This window comes from Glycine max, chromosome 4 (genome assembly GCF_000004515.6).
Source record: "Glycine max cultivar Williams 82 chromosome 4, Glycine_max_v4.0, whole genome shotgun sequence".
NCBI lineage: Eukaryota > Viridiplantae > Streptophyta > Magnoliopsida > Fabales > Fabaceae > Glycine > Glycine max.
In genome coordinates, this window is record NC_016091.4 from 42,381,393 (window position 1) to 42,403,350 (window position 21,958).

The following is a 21,958-nucleotide window of genomic DNA, read 5'->3' on the forward strand; positions in this document are numbered from 1 at the left end:
ATGAACAAAGCATGAGCCAAAAACCCAAGGATCAAGAGGGAATAAAGGATCATCAAGAAACAATATGGAGTTGCTTCCATTTCAAGAAGATTGATTTCTTCTTTCTTTGGCTTTGTTCATCTAATATCAATAATATTAGGATCCATAATCAATTTCCATTCAATCATATAGTGTATTGAATAAAAACTAACTCGATAAAAGCCTAACATGTGTAGACTTTCTTGACATGCCTTTCTTGACATACATGTCCTACAATCAATGAAAGCCTGACAGCTTGCGCGACTTTCAGTCAATGAAATTTGCGTTAGACCAATGAAATTTGAGTGAATGAAATCGGTGATTGAATTTGCGGCACTCATTTGCAGATCATGGTTAGGACCAGAGGATTAGGTCGTGCCTTAGGTCAGGTTACTGGCAGAGGTGTCGGCAGAGGAGATCATGATGATTCCGATGATGCTCCGCAGCGTCGACGATCTACTGCATCCGCACGGAGGCAGCGAGTCGCTGTGACTGCGGCGCATAATGAGCCAGTGGTCCCTACGCCAGATGTTCAGGATGACCCGATGGAGGCATCAGCTGCTGTAGAGGACATTGTGGTAGACATTCCTGCGAACACAGGCGCGGAGGCTGCTGAGGATGAGCATGAGGGATTTTCGGGTGGTCCGAGTGACCCATCCGTGTTGACCTAGTATGTGGATCACGTTGCTTGCAACGTATGGACGGGAGAGGTATTTATACTATTTATTTTTAGTTACTTGTAAATTATACTTTATGATTGAAATTAGTTTTCCTTTAAATGATGATTTTAATGAATTTTGCATTCCTTTATACTTCAATTCAGGAGTGTCCTGAATTGAAGCTATCCTCTCATGGGAGGAAGGTCCACAGTTTAGGCAGGCCTGTCCCAGCCATTCAGGGACTTGTTGCTGGTACAGGACTAAGTCCTCTGATCGCGTGTTCTGTAGACACCGGCAATCGGGGATTTTTGTCCGCATTTGTCGAGCGGTGGCACCGGGAGACGTCTAGTTTCCATCTCCCGGTGGGAGAGCTCACCATCATGTTGGACGACGTCTTCTCGCTTTCATATTCCCATGATTAGTGACTTACACGCTTTTGAGCCCTTGCACGTGGACGATGCGGTTCAGATGCTGGTGGACTTATTGATGGTCTCTACAGAGTCTGTTAGGGCTGAACAGCCCAGTGTCGTGGACCGTACGTACACCTGCAATGGATACGTGAAATATATGAGCGCCGATGCCAGGCAGGTCATTGGACAACTGCGGCTCGCACATATCTTCTTCATCTTCTAGGTTGCACTCTGTTTGCTAACAAGAGTGCAACCAATGTCCATGTTGTCTACTTGGAGGCCCTTCGTGACCTCAGTATGACGAAGAGGTACGCCTAGAGAGTGGCTGCTTTGGTGCATATGTACGACCAGCTGAACGATGCATCTATGAGCCACAGCCGACAGCTTGACGGTTACATCACACTACTGCAGGTAACAAATATGTTTTTTATTCGTTCAACCTCAACAATGTTCAACTTTAAATTTTGTTACACTTTCATTATTAATGTCTATAATTTTGATGTTACATCTGTAGTGCTGGATTTACGAGCACTTTCCATCAGTCGTGGACTCCACTGCTGATCAAGAGTACGACGAGAATTCTCCGTGTGCGTGTAGGTGGATTGCGACCAAGAAGACCGTGAAGAGCATTCGTACGCCGGCGTACAGGGAGCACCTGGACCGACTCCGGATTCCGGATGTCTGTTGGATCCCTTATGGGGAGCACCGGGAGGTCCGGGACTTCCACGTCAGATCATGCTATTTCGGTCTCTTACGCTGGGGGCCTGTTGCTATTTATTACCGACCGGAGAGGGTCGTGCGGCAGTTTGGCTACACACAGACCATTCCTGCTCCTCCTGTCGATTCATGGATCTCGTATGATGATATACACGACAGGTGGATGCACTACGAGGATCATATCGTTCCAGCAGGTGAGGTGTGCGTTGTGTCAGGCCAGTGTTCCAGTGACTACATGGATTGGTTCTTCCGCATCTCCCATCCTTTCATGACACCAGGTCACGCATTAGATCCTCTGCCTCATGGTCACGCCCCGCAGCCCTGAGTCGTCCCTCAGGCCCCGCAGATGGATATCCCTCACGTGCCGGAGCCAGGAGCATCGTCGACATCTGCGGAGGAGCCTAGACATGCAGTGGTAAGTAATACTAATAATCTACGTTATTTACCTCAATATTTTCATAATAATTTGTGTAATCAGTTTGTTTTGTATGTAACAGGAAGTTTGTGATGACATTGCTGAGAGGTTGGAGCGTCATCTGAGTCTAAGGGTGGTCACGCTTGGCTTATCGACACATGAGGTGATCGAAGAATGTCTCAGGTTGGCCAGGAGTGTGACACAGGATCATCTAGTATATGTTAGGTCTAGACACAAGCGGTGCACGGATCAGGCGTAGTTTATGTACATATTTTATATTGATATTCCATGTATATACAGATATTGTACATGAATCCATTTCATGAGTATTGTTGGTTTTATTTATTTTCATTAGTAATGTTAGTTTTATTTATTTCCATTGATTGTGTATTCCATTTGTGTCTATATACACGCGTGTTATTAAAATGGTCTAGTTAACTTAGTTATAGTATATGTAAATTATTATAAATGGTCTAGTTAACTTAGTTTACCAACTAATAAAAAATAATTTGAAATATAGCTTTAAATATAATTGAAATAAAGAAGTTGAAAAGAGTGTAGGAAAAAAAATTAAACAAAAATAGACATCATTCGTTATCTAAGATCCTTATTTTATATAACGTACTAATATTTTTAAATTCTCTTATAATTACTATTTTTCCACTTATATTAATGATCATGTAAAAAAATGTATTATAAAGTAGTTAGTATTTTAATTTTTAATATAATACTTATTATTTTTTTATATTCTTTATAATATTAATGATATGATTAATTATAAAAATAAAAAATAAATTAATGATGATAATATTAATTTTATAAAATTATTATTATCTTTGATGTATTTATTGATTTTTATTAATATGTATAAAATAACCTTAAACAATATTTTTAAATATGTTGTATATTTAATAAATTATTATTTTCCTCTTACGGATCAACTTGATCCGTAAGTCTTTTACGGATCAACTTACGGATCAAGTTGATCCGTAAGAGAAAAATCAAATAAGGACAATTTTACCCTTTTTTTTAGAATACTGGGTGCACCAGCAATAATGCTGGGTGCACCTAGCAACACTCTTTTTCTTTTGGGTCTTTGGGCACGTTTAATCAATTTTTTTTTATTACAACTACCACTTATGTTTAACATATTATGCAAATTGACCCTCCAAAAGAGCTTAGCAAAAGAAATCAACAAAGGATATTTAATTTAAGAGAAATGAGACATAAATTTTATAATATTTATATTTTTTTCTTTTTTTTTTCTTTCTTTCTAGATCTTATAACATGGGTGTTAATGAAACATTTTTCTTAATTTAATAATTATATTTGGTACCAATACGAGTTAAAAGGAAACCTAAAATTCAATTGAACATTAAATATTGACAATTATAATAAGCAAAGCAAGGAACTGCTTTTCCATATACCTAGGTCACACCCTTACACGGTCTTGCAGGACAAGCATGGAATAAGAATGTTGAATTAATCATGGAAAGCAAGCCATCCAATTTCGTCATATCAGGGAAGGCTAAACCTATAAGAGCATTTAGCTTCTTCCTATGGTTTTCTTCTATAAACCGTGCAATAACTAATAATTAATCCTTGTCACATCTTTTCAACACAAACATCTTTAGAAGGCTTATATATATTGGTTGATACTTAATTGCTGGTTTAATTCATTCTCTATATGGCCAGTGAGGCAGGTATTGCAAGACGGGTTGGAACAAGAACAAGCTCAGCAGCACCAGTGGTTGAAGAGATCGTACCTAATTCGGAATGAACAGACGACCATTCAGGCCATTTTCTTCTTGTAGATCTTCCTGGTATTAATTCAAACACCTCATCATGCTTTTAGCTATGTCACGAATAATATAATTACTGAAATGTCGAGTGTATATATATATATATATATATATATATATATATATATATATATATATATATATATATATATATATATATATATATATATATATATATATATATATATATATATATATATATATATATATATATATATATATATATATATATATATATATATATATATATATATATATATATATATATGCATGCAGTTGTAAATTTGTAGTAGAAAACTCAAAACACAATATTGCGACAATTATAGTTCTGCACCACAATTTTAAAGCCATTGCACCTGAATAGTTTTTTTTTTTTACATTAAAAAAATTGTTCATATATACGTACAAAATATCAATTAATGTTTCTTGTTTTTTTGTTCACGGCTTGTTATATTTTTACTACTAGAAAAAAATGTCATATAGGTGTGATGATCATAAATTAACTCCTAATGATTATTTTTTTTATCGATACTACGAATCTATACTAATAAAATAAAAATATACTAACAAATAATTTCATTCACACAAAAAATTGATTCATAATGAATTAATCTCTATAATGATAATTGAATGTTTATGATTAAAGGTTACACCGATAGATAATCTTAACCATTAACAATGTGTATATAGTAGCTGGTATTTTTTTATGCTTTGATTTGGTTGGTCTATTTTATTTTATATATTCATTAATCTCTTTGTCATATGTTTGTTATTAATTGCTTGGTGAAGGGAGAGGAAAAGGTCATATATTCAATTTTTTCTTTAACAAAAATTTAATAATTAACCACTATCATTCATTTGCCTATAAAAAACATAACTTCTTTTTCATATCTTATATCAGAATTCAGGAAGGAGGAGGTGACCCTTCAAGTTGATGGTTCCACTGGCCGTATAATTGTGAAAGGCGAAAGGCAAACAAATGAACAGAAACGAGTTCAGTTTGAGCTGGCCTTTCCATTGCCTCCAGATTCAGATGTGGATAACATATCCGGAAACTATGACAGTGAAATCCTTCACGTGCATGTCCCCAAGCAAGCTTCACATCAAGAGCACAACAAAGAAAGTAGTGATATAGAGAAAGCTTCAAATTATGGCAGTGTTGAAATGCCACAAGAAATTGAAAGTGAGGAACACAATGTTGTTGATGAGGGAAGGAATCATGGTCATGAACAACATAAGGAAGATAGAGAGAAGAAGAAAGAAAGAAGAAATGAAAATGCACAACACATGGATGATTATTATTCTAAAAAATTGACAAGTAAGTTGGAGCAAAAACGCGACATGTCAAGAGCTCTAGAGGAGGTTTTGATGAGAAACAAGGGAGTTGTTACAACTGCAGTTGTGGCCTTTTCTTTTGGGTTGTATGTATCTAATAAGTTCCATTCATGGAAAGAACCATAAGTGGAGTCCCTTCACGACATGCATGATGCATCCGTATGATGAATATGCATATACCAACCTGCTTTTGTCTCGTGCATATTGTGTATATATACAAGTAATAATAACATGTGTACCATGCTGATATTATAAGTAATAATATGTGGACGTACTTTATCTATTTTTTTCCCACTACTAAAAAAAGGTTTTTTTACAACACACCTTCAAGGTCGGTCACTTTATAAACGTTGTAGTAGGCTGTGCGGTGGCATTTATGCAAATATTTAACTTCTACAATGACGTTTGATTATTTTTACGACACACCTTCAAGGTCGGTCACTTTATAAACGTCGTAGTAGGCTGTGCAGTGGCATTTATGCAAATATTTAACTTCTACAATGATGTTTGATTGCTACACCGTCGCAGTTGCTTAAGCAATGGTATTTTTGTAATTAGAAACTTTGTCAACAAAGAAGGTGCTACAAAAGACTGTCTTTGAACACTACTTTCCCCTTTTTCCACCATGTTTTTGGAAAGCATCGTCTTAAACTTGCCCCTGATTTAGTCTCATGAAACCAGACTCGTGCCCTCACTCACTACTGGACTACGCACATTACCTTCAACCCTCCCTGAGCTCACCGTCTCCTCCATAGCTATCTTCCACGCCGCCTCGCTCTGTCGTCGAACATCTTCGGCCGCCGTTCAGTTACAATCGTCATTGTCGTAGTTAGGCCAGTCTCTCATTTCCCCTATTTGATTGTTACATTACTATGCCTTTAAGGATTACTGATATTGAACAAAGAAGCATCACTTTTCAGGATGTTAAAAAGCCTCCATTAAGCATCACTTTTCAGGATGTTAAAAAGCCTCCATTAGGGTACGCATCTTCAAAACTCCAACATTTCCCTAAAGGCCTTTGTGGCCATGGAGTTTATGTTCCTCTTCAAAACATTTTGTGAAAAAAAAAAAAAACTTTATTGGTTATAAACGAGTTTTGTAGCCCTTTAGTGACTTCTCATTAATAGTGTTTAGGTCGTGGTTGTAATTTTGTTTTTAATTAATGAGGATATAAAACCATATTATTGTTTCGTTGCAGGGAAATTGATTATCATTGCTAACAACTGCCCCCCTTTGAGGAAGTCGGAGATTGAATACTATGCTATGTTGGCAAAGGTTGGAGTTCATCATTACAATGGGAGTTAGTTCTTAATCTTATGCTTTACTTTCATTCTCATTCATTTTCAATGTTAATATGAATTATATGATAGGTGGAAAAATCTTCAGTTTCTAATTTATTTTATAGTTTTTGTAATCTGTCCCACATGCATTTAACTCGGTTTCAGAGAAAGCAACATAATGCTTGAGTCAGTCATATGACTTGAATGTCCTGTATTAAAACCTATAAACTGGTTTCCTTGAACTTGGATTTTAAGCATTTGGTGATTAATTTCCTTTGTTGACCAATTTATAAGATCTGCATTTATATTTTATTGTAGCTAATGCAAGTTTATAGCTATTAGTGTTTTGATGGTTACACATGCAATATTGGTTGCTGGACTTGTATAAATTATTGCACTAACAAATGGATTGTAATTTAACTTATTGATGATAATTGTTGTGGGCTATATGATATCTTGTAGAACTTGTCATTTGGCAGTTGTCAATGTTTTGGTATAATTTTGTCTCTTTAACAAAATATTTGTTGTTTATAGACAATGTGGATTTGGGCACTGCATGTAGAAAATATTAGAGAGTGTGTTGCCTTAGCATTATTGATCCTGGTATCTGATGTCATGGGAGCTATAGGGCCTAATTGTGCTGTTAAGAATAATAGTTTTGAGTGCATTGAGATGGAAAGGAAAACCCTTCTTAAGTTTAAACAAAGTCTAAATGATCCTTTTCATTGCCTATCTTCATGGGTTGGCAGTGATTGCTGCAAATGGGTGGGTGTAAGATGCAAGAAACACACAAGGAAAGCCCTTCTTAAGTTTAAACAAAGTCTAAATGTTCCTTAATCCTTTTCATTGCCAATTCACTAGAGGCATACCAACAAATATTGGAGCACTGCATCATTTGGAAAGCGTTGACCTTTCTAACAACCATATCTCAGGTCCAATTCCTTCAAATATGGCTTCCTTGTCTTAAGGAGAAAAGTATTCATTAATTAATAATATTGAAAGTAGTACAAAGAGTTATAGTGTATAGCTATACTGTTAAGCTACTGAATCCAAAACCAATCATAGGACGAAGGAAGAACCCCAAAAAGTAACCTTCATCCTCCATAATACAAAAAATGAATATAACCAGAAGATGCTATTTATAGACATCCTAGTGGGTTGTTACAGCAAGATGAGTCCCTTCTTATAAAGAATCCACTGCCATGAGAGTGCCTTAATGTGGGTCAACATCCCATAAACTTTGCCCTGCCCTCATTGAATATGATTTTGTTTCTCAAAAGCCAGATGAACCAAACAGTAGCATATCAGAAAATATGTTTTACAACCTTAGATTTCTTGATGCGAATGCAATCCCCAAGTTGAACATATAAGTCGTGTATTGTACAAGGAATAGCAAAAGATAGTCCCATCCATCCTAGCACGGCTAACCAGAGTTTATTTGAGAACAAACATCTAAGAAAAATATTATTGCAATCCTCCAAAAAGTTATTCATATAACACGCTTGACTGATATGTTTTTGAAGCTGAAGACAAGTAGGAAGTCTATCCTGTAAGAGTTTCCAAGAAAAGATGAGCAATTTCGATGGGGCTATTGATTTCCAAAAGGATTTCTCAATAGGAGAGATTGTTGGTGCATGATGAGTGGGAGGATGATAATTAGACAGAATATCATAAGTTACTGCAATCGAGAACCTTACCACTGAGTTTGGTTTCCAAAACCAAGCATTAGACTAACCTAGCTTCCTGTAAAACACTTTCACCTACATTGGTCTTTAAGTCTAAAAAGAGTTGTTCTTCCTATACAAAAAGTTTTCTTCTCCAGAGGCTCGATTCTGACCATTTGGAGGAGCTAGATTGAAAAAAGTCAGCAATGGTGGCATTCTTGTTAATAACTACTTGAAACAATCAAGGGAAAGTTTCCTTAAGGTTGTTATCCCCACATTACTTATCAATCGAAAAGTAAGTAGTTCTCCTTCCTATGGAATGAGGGAACCAAAGATGTGCATGGTCCATTGGTTAAAGGGTCTAGACTAACCAAATCTCTCCACCAAAGGCTTGCATCATTAGGAAGAGAGAGAAATGGAGTGTTGCACCATCCATATCTATGATTGAGCAGACACCTCCAAGTTGCTGAAGTATCTATTATAAGTCTTCTTCGCCATTTTGATAAAAGGATGTAGTTGAAAGGTTGGAGGTGTTTTACCCTAAGGCCACCTTTTGACTTTGGAAGAAACATCTTCTAGCTAACCCAACATATCTTATTCTCCTCTGAAACCCTTTGCCATAGAAACTTCCTTTGAATGGAAATCAGGTTTTTGATCACTTTTCTTGGTTGTTTGTAGAAAGAAAAGTATCTATTATAAGTGTGCTTTGCTGGTTTGGTCACTACTTGTTTATCTTTCCACACACCTCTTTCAAACCTCGACCTATTAACCATCAATTTGTAGTCAAATATGAACACCTTATCCAGAGACAAAGCTAAACTCCTTTCATCCCTTTTGTTCTCGAAATGTGCGAATCCAAATTGATGTCCCCTCCTATCTCTTACTCGGTATGACCACCTAGCAAATATTTCCATATTTTTTAAAGAGGTAACACATATCCCTAGCAACAAGTCTCTGTGAAGTTTGTAAAAAATTGGGTAGTTAGATCCTTCCCATGGTATTCGTTACTCGCTCCACATCCATATGATTACAGTTTCAATCAAACCCCGAACGAGTATTACCTTGTCATTTCCTAACCTCTCACCACTCCCACTTTCTCTCTATCTTTCCTTGAATCCACAACTTCTATTAGTTAATGGGGTCGTTACGTTGCGATATGATTCTACCCATATTCCTTACTTCTATTAGTTAATGCAGGTACGAATCTGTTTGGACTCCTAATTCTCCTATATATGCTTGCCACATTATGTGTTTCAAATTTGTGTTAGGTCTCATTTATTATTATTTATTGTTGCAAAGGAGGGGGGTAGGTGCAGAATGTAGTGTTTTGCTTTTAATTATCTAATTTGAGAATACTAACATCAACTTTTGGAATATTAGCCATAATTATGTTTCGATTTTGCCATGAATACTAACATAATTATGTAGTGTGAGGCTTCAATTGTTTGATCTCGCATATCAATTTCTTTTCTTTATTTAGAGGCAAAGTTTCATGCTCGATCATGTGTTCCATGCTTCTTATCTGCCAACTCTTTTGAGGTATTATGCATACCAGTCATAACTCCTTTACAGGTTAGTGTCCAATCTCCATAGATATATTTAGTTATACATTTTCTTTTGATGTTTTTGCTTTCTACATTTTGCTTCATCAGTTCATGATTCTTTTCACTATGCCCTTGATTAAAATATGCAATGACTCTAGTTTTGTAGTTGCCTATGGCTTGCCCCTATGTCTGCAGTTTGGTATTATTAAATGTGCTTTAGATCTAAAATTATAAATTTCTCTATTCAGTTTTCTGTACAAAAGGCAATATATTGCTAGGCGTAAATTTAGTTATATTATTTTTTATGATAAAAAATTTGAGAAGTATAGCACAACTAAGGAGTCAAGGTATATGCTCTGAAATGGAAAAGGAAAAAAGAAGGAAAAATAAATAAAGAATCAAGGATGTAGCTAGGCTCTCTAGTATCTGTTATCATAAAGGGACCCTCACTTGAAGCAGTCATGAGCTAAGCACTAGTGAGAGGAATTTTGTTTGGATTTTAAAATTCTTTGGGAGAAAACCAGGTTTCTTGAATACCTGGAGTGTACACTATTTTCCATCAATAAAATATATTAAGATTTATATAACTAATTAGAATAATATAACTAAAAAATACAAATAAATTTAATAGCAAAGTTTCATGTAGTAATAGTGGGTTAAGCCCACTCCAAACAAAAAAAAATAGTTCATTAATTTTAAAAAATAATAAGTTACAATGGGTTTAACTCACTATAACCTTTATTTTGATTACAAAAGACTAAACTTACTGACATTCCTGCGGTGTTTTTTTTTTAAAAAAAAAAAACCATTGCAATGACTTTGGCGAAAGAAAAAATTTATTAATAATTTGTAATGGGTAAATAAAGACGATAAAGTCCTTTGTAATTTTATCGACGCCTGGACCCATTGTATCCTCTTGTTATTACTGACAGAAAAACCACCTGTAGCTTATCAATGGTCAAATCCACTCCAATTTGTTTGTATTACAGACAAACTCGTGGTTGACTGTAACAAATCCACTATAATAACAAACATTCTTGTAGTAATTATTAGGGTAAAATATATTTTTTCTCCTGAATGTAAAAATATTTAAAATTTATTTATGTAAAATTTTTAATATATTTTTCATTTTTATAAAATTAAAACATATCATTTTATGGTTCATAGGTTATAGGTTATTTCAACTTACAATGATGACTTTTTGTATCTATTATATGTATAGTCGATGTAGGTTTGACCGTTTGAATTTTATTCTGGGTCAAAAAATGAAATATTTTAATTTTGTGAGGATGAAAAAATATAGTGAAAATTTTATACGAATGAATTTAAAAAATTTCATATTTATGAGAAAAAAACACATTTTAGGTGATTATTAATTAGTATATTACTAGACTAAAAAAAATCTTATTCAATCATATTGTTGGAATCATAAATGGTCATCAATTTGGATAATAGAGAATCTAAAAATTAAATTTATAACTTTTTTTTACTATACTCTTATTTATAATTACTAAAGCATTTATCAATAAAAAATGTTGTTCGTCATCAATACTTTAGGAATTATTAATTAAATCAAAATATGTCAGAAAATCGATTATGCTTCTGCGGAAGTATCGTTACCAAATCTCAGGTGTCAAAGTGTGGATTTCATATGGTAAAAAAAAAAGGGACACTACTAAAAAAAATCTTTTTCTACAACAATTGAAGATAGAATACAACGACGATTGTTGATCGTCGTAGAAGCTAATGTCGTTGAAAGTTAATTTCAACGACGAGTAAGAAAACACCGTCTTAGAAAATTAATTTTCTAAAACGATGCTTACGTAGGCACCGTCCTTGAAAGCTTATTTTCTAAGGCGGTGCTTACGTAAGCACCAACCTTGAAATAAAGATTATTTTTAATTATTGATATTTTTCCTCAACGATATCCCATCAGAAAAAATATGAATAATTAAAAATAATCTTTATTAGCATGATTGTAATTAATATTAATATTAAATATTATTTAAAAATAAATATTGAAATGATAGATTAAATAAAAATAAAAGGTTGACAAATTAAAAATTCCTAAGACAATTTCATAGAAAAAAAAGTTATTAAATTTTTTTTTATCATAAAGTAGCTCCTAAATTAAATAATTATTTTTTCACAAAAATTCAGAGGACCAAATAAAACTTTGACAGCCTCCAAGATATTATCTCTAACAACATACACAAAGAGAAACTAAAAAAACAAAAAAAGACTATATATTAACATGATTGTAATGTCGTTAACTTTATAATGCAATCATATATTTGATATACATATTAGATATTAACCTAATTAATATTAAAAAATTCTGCATATTCCAATTTATAGATTTTAAACTAAAATTTAACAAAAGAAAATGAATACTCTTTTCAGCCTAGATTAAAATATGACCTCAATAAAGCATTTTGGTCTCTTTTAGTTGAAAGTATTCCCTATAAATCCAAACCTCTGATGCAATTATTTACATAAGAAGCAATAAAAGAGGGTGAAATATGCAACTTAGTGATGCAAAAAGACTAAAATTCCAAAAAAAGAAAACAAATATTAAACACCTTGATCCATTTTTATAAGTACTATGTACTAAGTAATTAACATTCTGTTTGAAACCAATAAAATGAATAAACTTCAATAAAACAGAAGTTATTCAAATAAGGACCAAATAGAACAGATACCTCACAAACAATTTGCCAAAAAAAAAATACAGCTATATATAGAACCAATCCAAGAATATAATAAAGAAAAATCTCTATAAATATTGTTGAATTTCTTCACAGGCCAATTGCCAATTGGATGACTTACACGAAGAGTTTGTGATGCCATATCAACAATTTTCACAGAATCATCCATCAGATATTTCATTGGAAATTTCGAAAGGACAACTAGAAGTTCTTCAGATATGCATGCATCCAAGTCAGAACTGACAAGGTATGCATGCATGCACGACATTCAATCAATGACCCAATCAAGTTAATAAGATAACTACATTTGCTCAACATTTAAGTAAATACACAGACTAATAATCCAAACTTATCAACACTATACAGATGATACATACTAAATTTCAGGAGTACAATGTAATTAAAATGTCATACATAACAACAACTCTTTGACCAAGAATACTTATAAGCACCTCAATTCCAGCCGATGGGTGGCACTTATGCCTGTAATGAGATGCTGCTGCAATTTTATAATGAATTTCTACGAAAAACTGCCAATTAAAAAATAATTAAATTTATTAGAAACAGCGAGGACTAGAAAAAAAATTATAGACAGGGAAATGATATCTAAATGATGTTGTCAAGTTTTATGACAAAATTACCATGAAAACTCTATCTGGCGGAAAATGTTGATCTTATCAGCAACAGAAGCACTTGCATGATTATCATCCTTACATTATTTGAAAATAATTACATATTTCATTTCAAGAACAAACTCCAATTGGAACAGAAGTTAAACACAAAGGAAAAAAAGATAACTCACAAGTCCAATTTGAATTTCAAGTGACACTGTATCCCTCGAAAAGAGAGGGGCTATGACGCTCGATGAACAAGAGCACAAAGATAAAACACAACTGACAATAGAGACCTAGAAGTACAAAAGTCCAAGAATAAAATATTAACTTATAAAGAAATGTCTCCTTAAACAACAATTATTAATGATACAAAATTTGGCTGACCAAAAAATAAATGATATAAAAAATACTACTACTATACATGTCAATGAGCTTCAAAAAATGCCCACAAGGTATTTTGTGAATTACAATTTGTGATTGAACTAAAGGAAGGAACTTCAAAACTAAGGGCCCAACAATTTTTACAGAAAATAACTTAGCAAAAAAAATGTTTAGTAGAAACTATTTTGATATGAAGATTATAAAAACTGATTCATTTTTGTAAGAATTTTATAGTTTGATTTGTAAAAGAAAAGTCACATTTCCATCATTTAACAAGTAATAAATAATCAAGAAAAAAAATTCCTTTTAAGTGTTACACCAAATGTATCAGAATATTTTCCATACACACATGAATTTGGGGCACCATTTTCAGCGTGCATAAGCCCCAATTTTCATGTCAAAATACAGAAAAATACAAATGCTATTGAGAGGAGCTTTGAAGTGGATGCGGATCAGACTATAGTCAACACATAACCAACAAGCAGAAAATTTATTTTCATTAAAACAAAAGGACACTAGAGTGCAGACAAGCATACCATATGTCTCTTCATGAGTTTGTCTCGTTCTTTCTCAGATATTTGAGCAAAATGGAACTCTGAAGCACTAGTGTTCCCTTCTCTGATCCTGGTTTCTTACTGCAATGCAAAGCCATAGAAACGGAAAAAATCGAAGTGAAGTGGTTTTTTTATAAGAACGGTCAAAGGTTGACAAGTGACTTGCATAAAGGAATTTTGTTAGAGAATACAATACATAAATAACAAAGTCAAAATATAACATCTGGGATAAACAAACATAAGCAATTATTAGAAAGTCTAGTATCCTGATCACTTGCAATGAAAGAGACAATGCAAATATAGGTAACAAAGTTAAGAACATAAAGTCAACCAATATCCTTTTGTTTTCTATTATCAAAAGCTGGAATTTAAAATATAATGCCTAGCAGGTTGATGTTCTGTATATAGGTAACACAAACAACCTTTTCCGTTGACGACAGGCTTTTTGACATTGTTCATAAGGCAAAACCAAGGTACCTTGCACTTCACCTCATTCAAGATCTAGTAAATTTTCATGGACTATACAAAAAAAGAACATATTACCTCAACAAGTGCAGCTAAGCTTACACCACAAGCTACCCAACAAAAGAGAATTGATCCCAAAAGTTGTTCTAAGTACTGCATAAAAGAAATTAGAAGTCAAAGAAAACAATTATTCAAAAGGTTTTTTGTATCTTGAATGCAAAACAATAATTTTTGGAAGACCCGATATCACAACTAGAATGTGGCTATAATGGTATAAAACCATGTAAGTCAACTGAATGTTGAAGACAGTATTAGAGGGATAGAAATTGGATCAGATTATAGACTAAAATGATATATATATATATATATATATATATATATATATATATATATATATATATATATATATATATATATATATATATATATATATATATATATATATATATATATATATATATATATATATATATATATATATATATATATATATATATATATATATATATATATATATATATATATATATATATATATTATAATAAAAATAAAGTAATTATAGTAGGTAATAAAATTCATTGTAATTACTGTCATATAGATTTATAATATGATTAATAATTTACAGTCGACAAAGCCGTCAATAAGTATAGTAAATTTAACCGTTAATAATTTATAGATAATTAATGTAAGTTTAGCCGTTTGTAAACTACAATGAGTTTTAACAGATGACATTAAACATTTATAGTTTAGGAACGAAAAGAGCAAGAAGGACTAACAGATTATCTTGTAATGGTAACGAATTTTTGTGCCTTGCAGGGCCATCTTCTTATCTTCTCTTTGACTTGGACATGAGTACATGTCACATTCTTTTATGGAAGTACATGTGGCATTTCTCCTTGTATTTTTATTATTACTAAACCAACTATCAATTAGCAAAGTTAAATAGAGTAAATAACTAAGAGCCTGTGACTATAAGTGGAAAGCGAAGATAATGGTAAAATTTAAAACCGTAGAATTTCGAATGTGTGGGTGTATGTAAGTGTATTGCGCTTAAACTGCTGCGGCCCTGACAAATTAGTGATCGAAATTTGGCTGTTCAGCTCTGCCAATGCCAACAAATTGAAGCTGCTCTGACGCTTACTACTTAAGCAATTTTTAGTTTTTGCACATCATTGTAGGTTTTAGAGCATCCCAGGGATTTGAGACTCCTAACAACCTAGGTGGTATGTTCTTTCATTTGTTTGATTCAACCTGTTCTTACTTTTAAATGGTTTTTTTTGTTTACAGCATAGCAGGGTATTTTTGGTGAAATGTTGAATGTCCATCCCACTTTGGAGAAACTAGTATTAGACAATTTGAAATTAGCATGTGTTCATGGTTCTCTTCAATTTTACATGACACGTAGTTGAGTTATTCAATTTATGATAAATAATTAATAAAACTCAATTATATGTCATGCAGAGATGAATTGACTTTATGTGATTGTGGATTTTGTAATAATTTCTTCCACTCTCGAAATATATAAATGGAAGGAAGAAAGAGTTAGAGAGGAAGTGATATGATGAGAAGAAAAATGTGATAGAAGAAAAAATCAATGTGTAATACATAATTTTTTGTTAATTTAAAATTAAAATAAATATATTACTATGACCTAGCTTGAGTATTTCGGACAGCTTTCTAACCAGTTTAAAGTTATTTTGATTGGTCTACAGAGAAAATTAACAAAACCATAATCTACAAGAATATTCCTTTGTTTAAATATGGGAGGAACTGAAGAGAATGACAAGCATGAGGCTGAAGTTGAGAAGGAGCATAAGAAGGAAAAGAAAGAGAAATCCGAGGATGCTGGAAAAGAAGAAGAAGGAGAAGAATCTAAAGAGAAGAAGAAGGAGAAGAAGAAGAATAAGAAAGACAAGGAAGGGAAAGAGAAGAAGGAGAAGAACCCTGAAGATAAAAATGATCCTGCGAAATTAAAGCAAAAGCTTGAAAAGCTAGAGTCCAAGATGCAGGCTCTGCAAACTAAGAGAGAAGAAATATTGAAGCAGCTTCGAGAAGTAGAACAAGGTGCAAGTGAGCCCCCTGTGGCCTCCTCTTAGATCAACTCTGTTTTATGCTGAAAAAGTGCATCTCTAATAACTCTATATATTTTATGTCATAATTGTGGAGACAGACTCTGAGGTTTTCTTTTTTTTTTTTGGAATCAAATGTAGTGTCAAGAAATTATAATAACTCACATTCTATTCAATCAACTGTATCCTCTTAGACATTTTATTTGAGTTTGTCCGAGTTAGATTGTTGGCTTATGTAATTTCTTGAATTAAAGTTAAATGAGATGTATAATAATAAGAAACTATTAGCTATTATAGTATCTTATTTGGTATTTTTTTACAATGATGGTAACGAGATTAAAATAAAGGATCCCTTGTGCAAATTATTCAAACCCTCCACTATAGGTCAATCCTAGTAGTTAGAATATTTTTATTGTTGCTTTTATAAAGGGTTTACAATTTATTCCCTCGTCTAATTAGTAAACCAAAGAAAAAGAGACTAGATAAGAAAATTATACAAAAGTTTGTCCTCTCAAAATTAAAGATGGTGCTCAAACTATCAATATAAAAAGAAGTTTACATTTGGTTATATATTAAATTACAATATTGAAAATAAGTTATGCATCAACTTCACATTGTCATTTAATTAAAAATCATCTAAATTTAGTTGATTCTTATAATAATTAACTTAAAAGTTATATCAAATCATTTTAAATAGATTGATAATATAAAATATTTGTATAATGTCGATACATAATTACTAGACTCATTAGAATTCTTCAAAAGTGAAAAATCATATCTTTTAAAATTTAAATTTATCCTAAAATTATTATTTCTTCTCATTAAAAGGCTATAATTTTCATTATATATATCTTTAATGATTTAAATATTTTGTTCTTCTAAGTTTTTTTAATTAAAATTTTTAATTACATTTTTTTAAATTTGTTCACTTTTTTTAAAAAAAAACCGTAGAACTACATAATAAAAAACCTTAGAACATACGTAATTATTATTTTTATTTTTGAGAAAAACCGTAGAAAAACGTAATGCTAAGGGTAAAATTTTAACAAAGAAAATCGTACCGCATAATTGTTTAGAAGACAACTCCTTATCTCTTGATTTTGTCGTTCCAGAGTGCAAAAAAGTGAGCTATTATAAACTCTCTAATTTTGTCTTTCATTTTATTTTTACCTCCTTTTTTCTTTTTTTCTTTTTCGTGACACCATTTATCATGCCTATTTTTCTTCTACCTTTCTTTTCCTCCCATTCTAATTTATTGCAAATGGGGTGCACGATAGTATTTTCCTACACACTTCCATGCAGGTACAGTTGTACCGATTTAATTTTTATATGCAATTTGTTGGGCAAATTCTAACACGCAGTTCTAATTAGAATACTAGTACATGGAAAAAAATTACTCAAGTGTGTGTTTGGTTTAAATGATAAAAATAGAAAAGTAATTTTTAAATTAAAATAAAGTATAAAACTATAGATCTCAAAAAAAAGTACAAAAATTTCTTCCCCAAGGCTAATGTTATTCATACCTCACAATTTTTTTCACATTCTTTACCCTACATTCAATCAATCACTCCATCCCCAAAAGAACATCTCTTGAAATTGTAGGCTGATACCGTAACGTAACAGGTTCGTAAATGTTCAATATAAAGCCATCTTGGAGAAAATTAAAAATGTGAGCGATTTGTACCATCTCTTATTATATGCTTTCAAAAATGTACCAAATCTCTAAAAAGTGAAGTCAGCTTAAGAGTGAAGCTAATATATATATATATATATATATATTACATAACCATATTTTGAACCCCAGAGTTGTGTCGGTATCTTAACCAATAACCATGATAATGAAAATGATTATTTGACAGGACACCTTTTAGCTTACGTAGTTAAATAGAATAATTAAGTAGTTATGTGAAAAAGAATGAAATGAGTTGAATAAAGAACGTGGGGATAATTTACTTAAATGATTACATTGTTAAAGACGGTAAGAAATCAATGATGGATAATTGATTCAACTATTACATGCTTGATTCTCTGTATAAATAAGATTTTAGCACAGTCCCTTACTTCAACTTGGGTGTGTTAATGAGAGAGATGGGAGTTAATAAAACCTAGTCTTTTAATTTTAATTTTAATTATCTCTAAGTACGCTTTATTGTGTTACAAAATTACAATTAGATTACTCTCCCCTTCAAATGAAAAAGATTTTTCCCTCTAAAACTTCTGGGTAGTTTACACACTTCAATTTATTAGCAATAGTCTGTATGTAGCTAGCTTAATTGTTACTCATCTTATATTCGTCATCATCTCTATGTCTCATTTTGCAGTTCTAAACTATTGGTTAATGGAAATTTCGCTTAATACGGTGTCCAAATTATTGTCCTTCTCAGTTTTCACAGGAGGAAACATCGCATGATGCACAAGCCTAGCATACCCTTGCCACCTTCCCTTCTTCCCAATAAACAATAAACAATGAATATAATTAACTTGTAAGCATTCTTTATGGCAAGATGAGCCAAGGTCCGGGCTTATATTTTGATATTGGAAAGAAGGCCAGAGGTTTTACAAACACCAATTATCTGCCTCTTTCATTTTCATTTTAATCTTTCATTAGCATGAATTCTGAACTGATGATAGTCCCTATAAATTCTTTGCCTTCCTTTTTTGTTTATGTTAGATGTTCTTCACAAGGACTATGCTCAACAATCACCAATCCACTTTAACTACAGATTCTTGAACTGGAATTTAGATCTCTCCTGTCAAGGTAATAATATATACCAGCTTTTTAACCCTCTTACTATTCTTTTTGCTTTTCTTTAAAACATGTTCTTCTTAATCTACTTGTAATTTTTAGTCTACTGAAGGGTCCATTAAGTGGGATTAGGAAACTATGGACATTTGTCGTGGAGAGATTTTTGTACAGAAAGTTGCATATTATAAGACAACTACACATGGTCCCTTAATTATAATAAATTTGTGAGGAAGAAAATTTTATCTATATGTTAATTGGTTTATGGACAAAAGTCATGTAGACCTTGTTTGGTATGCTATTTGAGCATAGAAATAGAGGGAATCAGTTAGTCCTCAAAGATGTAATTACATCATAAGAAAAATGTGAATATCTCAGAATCCTGAAATAGCTATGGAATTTCATATCTGACTGTACTTCCTTTGATGATGTATCTGTTGGAGTAGAAGAACTGGTGCATGGACTAAGGGGCCTTTTCACATGTAACATACCTGACTCTGGGAAGGTACAACTACATTTTACTAGTCTTAGAACTATAACTAATTTTATCTTTGATAATTTTTTAGTCTTGATTTTCATTGCGTCTAACTATTTTTTGGGATCAAAACGATTTCGAATACAGTTGGAAATTCAACACTTGAGTAGATTCAGTGGATTTAGTGCAAGCATTGGATTATCGGGAGAGGCAGAAAAAGGATATAACCCTGTTGCAAACATCTCTGGTCATATAGGAACCAGAATTCTCACCCTGGGAGCTAATCTTGCCTATGACTTATCAGCAAGCTCATCAGCAAAGATAACTAACAATCTGAATGCTGGGTTGAGCCTGAACAGTCCCTACCTTGTTGCTGCCGCAACCTTGTGAGCTATCCTACAATAGAGAATAATTTTATAAGAAAATGTAGACTAACATAAGATTTGTGATGTGTACAAAAGCTTAAGAATCTATTTATAAAATATAAAAGAACACAAGTTGTGGTACTAACACCTTAAATGTCCTATCAGCTTAAACTTCAACATTCCATGTTGCCTACTCAGCTTTTTTTGCTTGTATTTCAATCTCAATTTCCATCCTTTTTAATCTCTTTAGTTCATGCTTTTAGTAACTTAAATCAATAAAGAACGACTCTTACCACCTCTACTTTAGGAGCATATATGAACCCCTACTTTATGCACAAACTTTGTATTCCTTCATCAAAATCTATTCCAAAAAAATAATAATGAAATATGTCCAACTTATTCAATAATATGAAATACAAAAGTTATTGGTAGAAAGATATCGAGAGAGGCTTGTGCAATGTACAGGGGCTGTATCTAATTATGTTTCTTCAAACTAAATGACTGTGTCATGCTTAAGTTTGGTGCATGTTCATTATGCAGGCATGACAATTTTCAAACCTTGAAAGGTTCCTGTTATTTTGAAGTGAATCCCCTGACCAAGACTGCAATTGCAGCAGAGGTGAAGTATGACCTTGCAGATTATGAGACTATCGGTGTCACCGTGGGTGCTCAGCACGCATTATTTCCTTGGACACTGCTAAAGGCCCGACTTAACAACAATGGCAACGTAGGTGGTCTCATTCAACAAAAGTTTGGGAGAAAATTTTCCATAACCGTGGCGGGAGAGATGAATTTTAACGAAGAAGATAAAGAAAAGTTTCCTAAGGTTGGAGTCTCCATGGCTCTAAAATAATTTCACCGAGAAAAGCTCGTGTAGAAACAGGCAATGAGATGTCCTGGAGGCTTCCAAAAGATGTTGCAAACTGCACGGAAATTTTGTTTTGCCCCATCGATTTTGTTCAACATTGGAGAACGGTATCATATCCTTGTTTAGTATTTGTTACCTATGTTTTTTATGAGTGAAAAGAAGTCATACACAGTTTATGAATACTTAGTGCTAGAAATATTTAAACATCCAAGTATCAAAGATTGGTACCAATGAAAGTTCAAATTGACTTCTGTTTGGTAAATCTATAAAACAAATTCCATTATGCAAGAATTGATTTCTTCCTTTGTTAACCAAGATAAGGTGAAGCGATAGCTATATATTACTGGTAGAATGTGAGTTTGGACCTAACTCAACCCCAAAAGTTAACTAAGGAGTAAGGGTTGTCCCTCACTTGTATACTTTAACTTGACTTTATCTTTAGCCGATGTAGGACTTGGATTTTTTCCAATAATTACTTGCATGGTTTGTTTGGTTTTGGAGAACGGATTATTCATAGAGGAAATAGGGTTATGTTTTCTTTGTAAACAATAATCATTTAAATGCAAAGTACTCAAACCATCAAATTCCCTGCAGGGAAAATATGGCAACATAACGTCGTTGATAAAATGTAATACAGACAATTAAACTATCAGCATGAAGTCCTCAGCTATGTGTTTAAAAAGACAATTAAATTTCCTGCTAAGAAAACTTAGTTCTGCATCATTCACATTTTAGAATACTTGTATTCACAATGATCCTGGCAAGATTGTCTAATTAAACAAAGTAACTGAACACACTATACACTGAAAGACAGCCACAGATATTCATATAGCATTATCATACTCACTTACATATCATGTACAAGAGCTAGG

The 21,958-nt window shown here is 32.7% G+C and overlaps 3 protein-coding genes and 1 pseudogene across 3 annotated transcripts; all 4 read left to right on the plus strand.

Moving 5' to 3' along the window:
• The first annotated feature begins 1,145 nt into the window (after positions 1-1,145).
• On the plus strand, positions 1,146-2,129 carry LOC102669878 (serine/threonine-protein phosphatase 7 long form homolog). Its single transcript, XM_006579221.1, has 2 exons — positions 1,146-1,265; positions 1,602-2,129. Exons 1-2 carry the CDS (start codon positions 1,146-1,148, stop codon positions 2,127-2,129), a joined length of 648 nt encoding a protein of 215 aa, XP_006579284.1.
• Positions 2,130-3,810: 1,681 nt separating this feature from the next.
• LOC113001454 (uncharacterized) lies at positions 3,811-5,633 on the plus strand (annotated as a pseudogene).
• Positions 5,634-16,278: 10,645 nt separating this feature from the next.
• Positions 16,279-16,956, plus strand: LOC100803446 (protein PXR1). Its single transcript, XM_014775262.2, has one exon. It carries the CDS (start codon positions 16,327-16,329, stop codon positions 16,660-16,662), a length of 336 nt encoding a protein of 111 aa, XP_014630748.1. The 5' UTR covers positions 16,279-16,326; the 3' UTR covers positions 16,663-16,956.
• Positions 16,957-18,734: 1,778 nt separating this feature from the next.
• On the plus strand, positions 18,735-21,459 carry LOC100803984 (mitochondrial outer membrane protein porin 1). The gene is made up of 5 exons (XM_006578522.4): positions 18,735-19,188; positions 19,307-19,393; positions 19,825-19,883; positions 20,001-20,239; positions 20,759-21,459. Exons 1-5 carry the CDS (start codon positions 19,140-19,142, stop codon positions 21,069-21,071), a joined length of 747 nt encoding a protein of 248 aa, XP_006578585.1. The 5' UTR covers positions 18,735-19,139; the 3' UTR covers positions 21,072-21,459.
• Positions 21,460-21,958: the final 499 nt, after the last annotated feature.

Bases quoted from the DNA above. Each gene is read 5' to 3' on its own strand.
- LOC102669878 (XM_006579221.1), top strand. From the start codon at position 1,146: ATGCTGGTGGACTTATTGATGGTCTCTACAGAGTCTGTTAGGGCTGAA. The intron at 1,266-1,601 runs GTCATTGGACAA...TTACATCTGTAG, and splicing joins TGAGCGCCGATGCCAGGCAG to TGCTGGATTTACGAGCACTT.
- LOC100803984 (XM_006578522.4), top strand. From the start codon at position 19,140: ATGAGCCAAGGTCCGGGCTTATATTTTGATATTGGAAAGAAGGCCAGA. The intron at 19,394-19,824 runs GTAATAATATAT...CTGTTGGAGTAG, and splicing joins TTTAGATCTCTCCTGTCAAG to AAGAACTGGTGCATGGACTA. The intron at 20,240-20,758 runs GTGAGCTATCCT...TTCATTATGCAG, and splicing joins CTTGTTGCTGCCGCAACCTT to GCATGACAATTTTCAAACCT.
- LOC100803446 (XM_014775262.2), top strand. From the start codon at position 16,327: ATGGGAGGAACTGAAGAGAATGACAAGCATGAGGCTGAAGTTGAGAAG.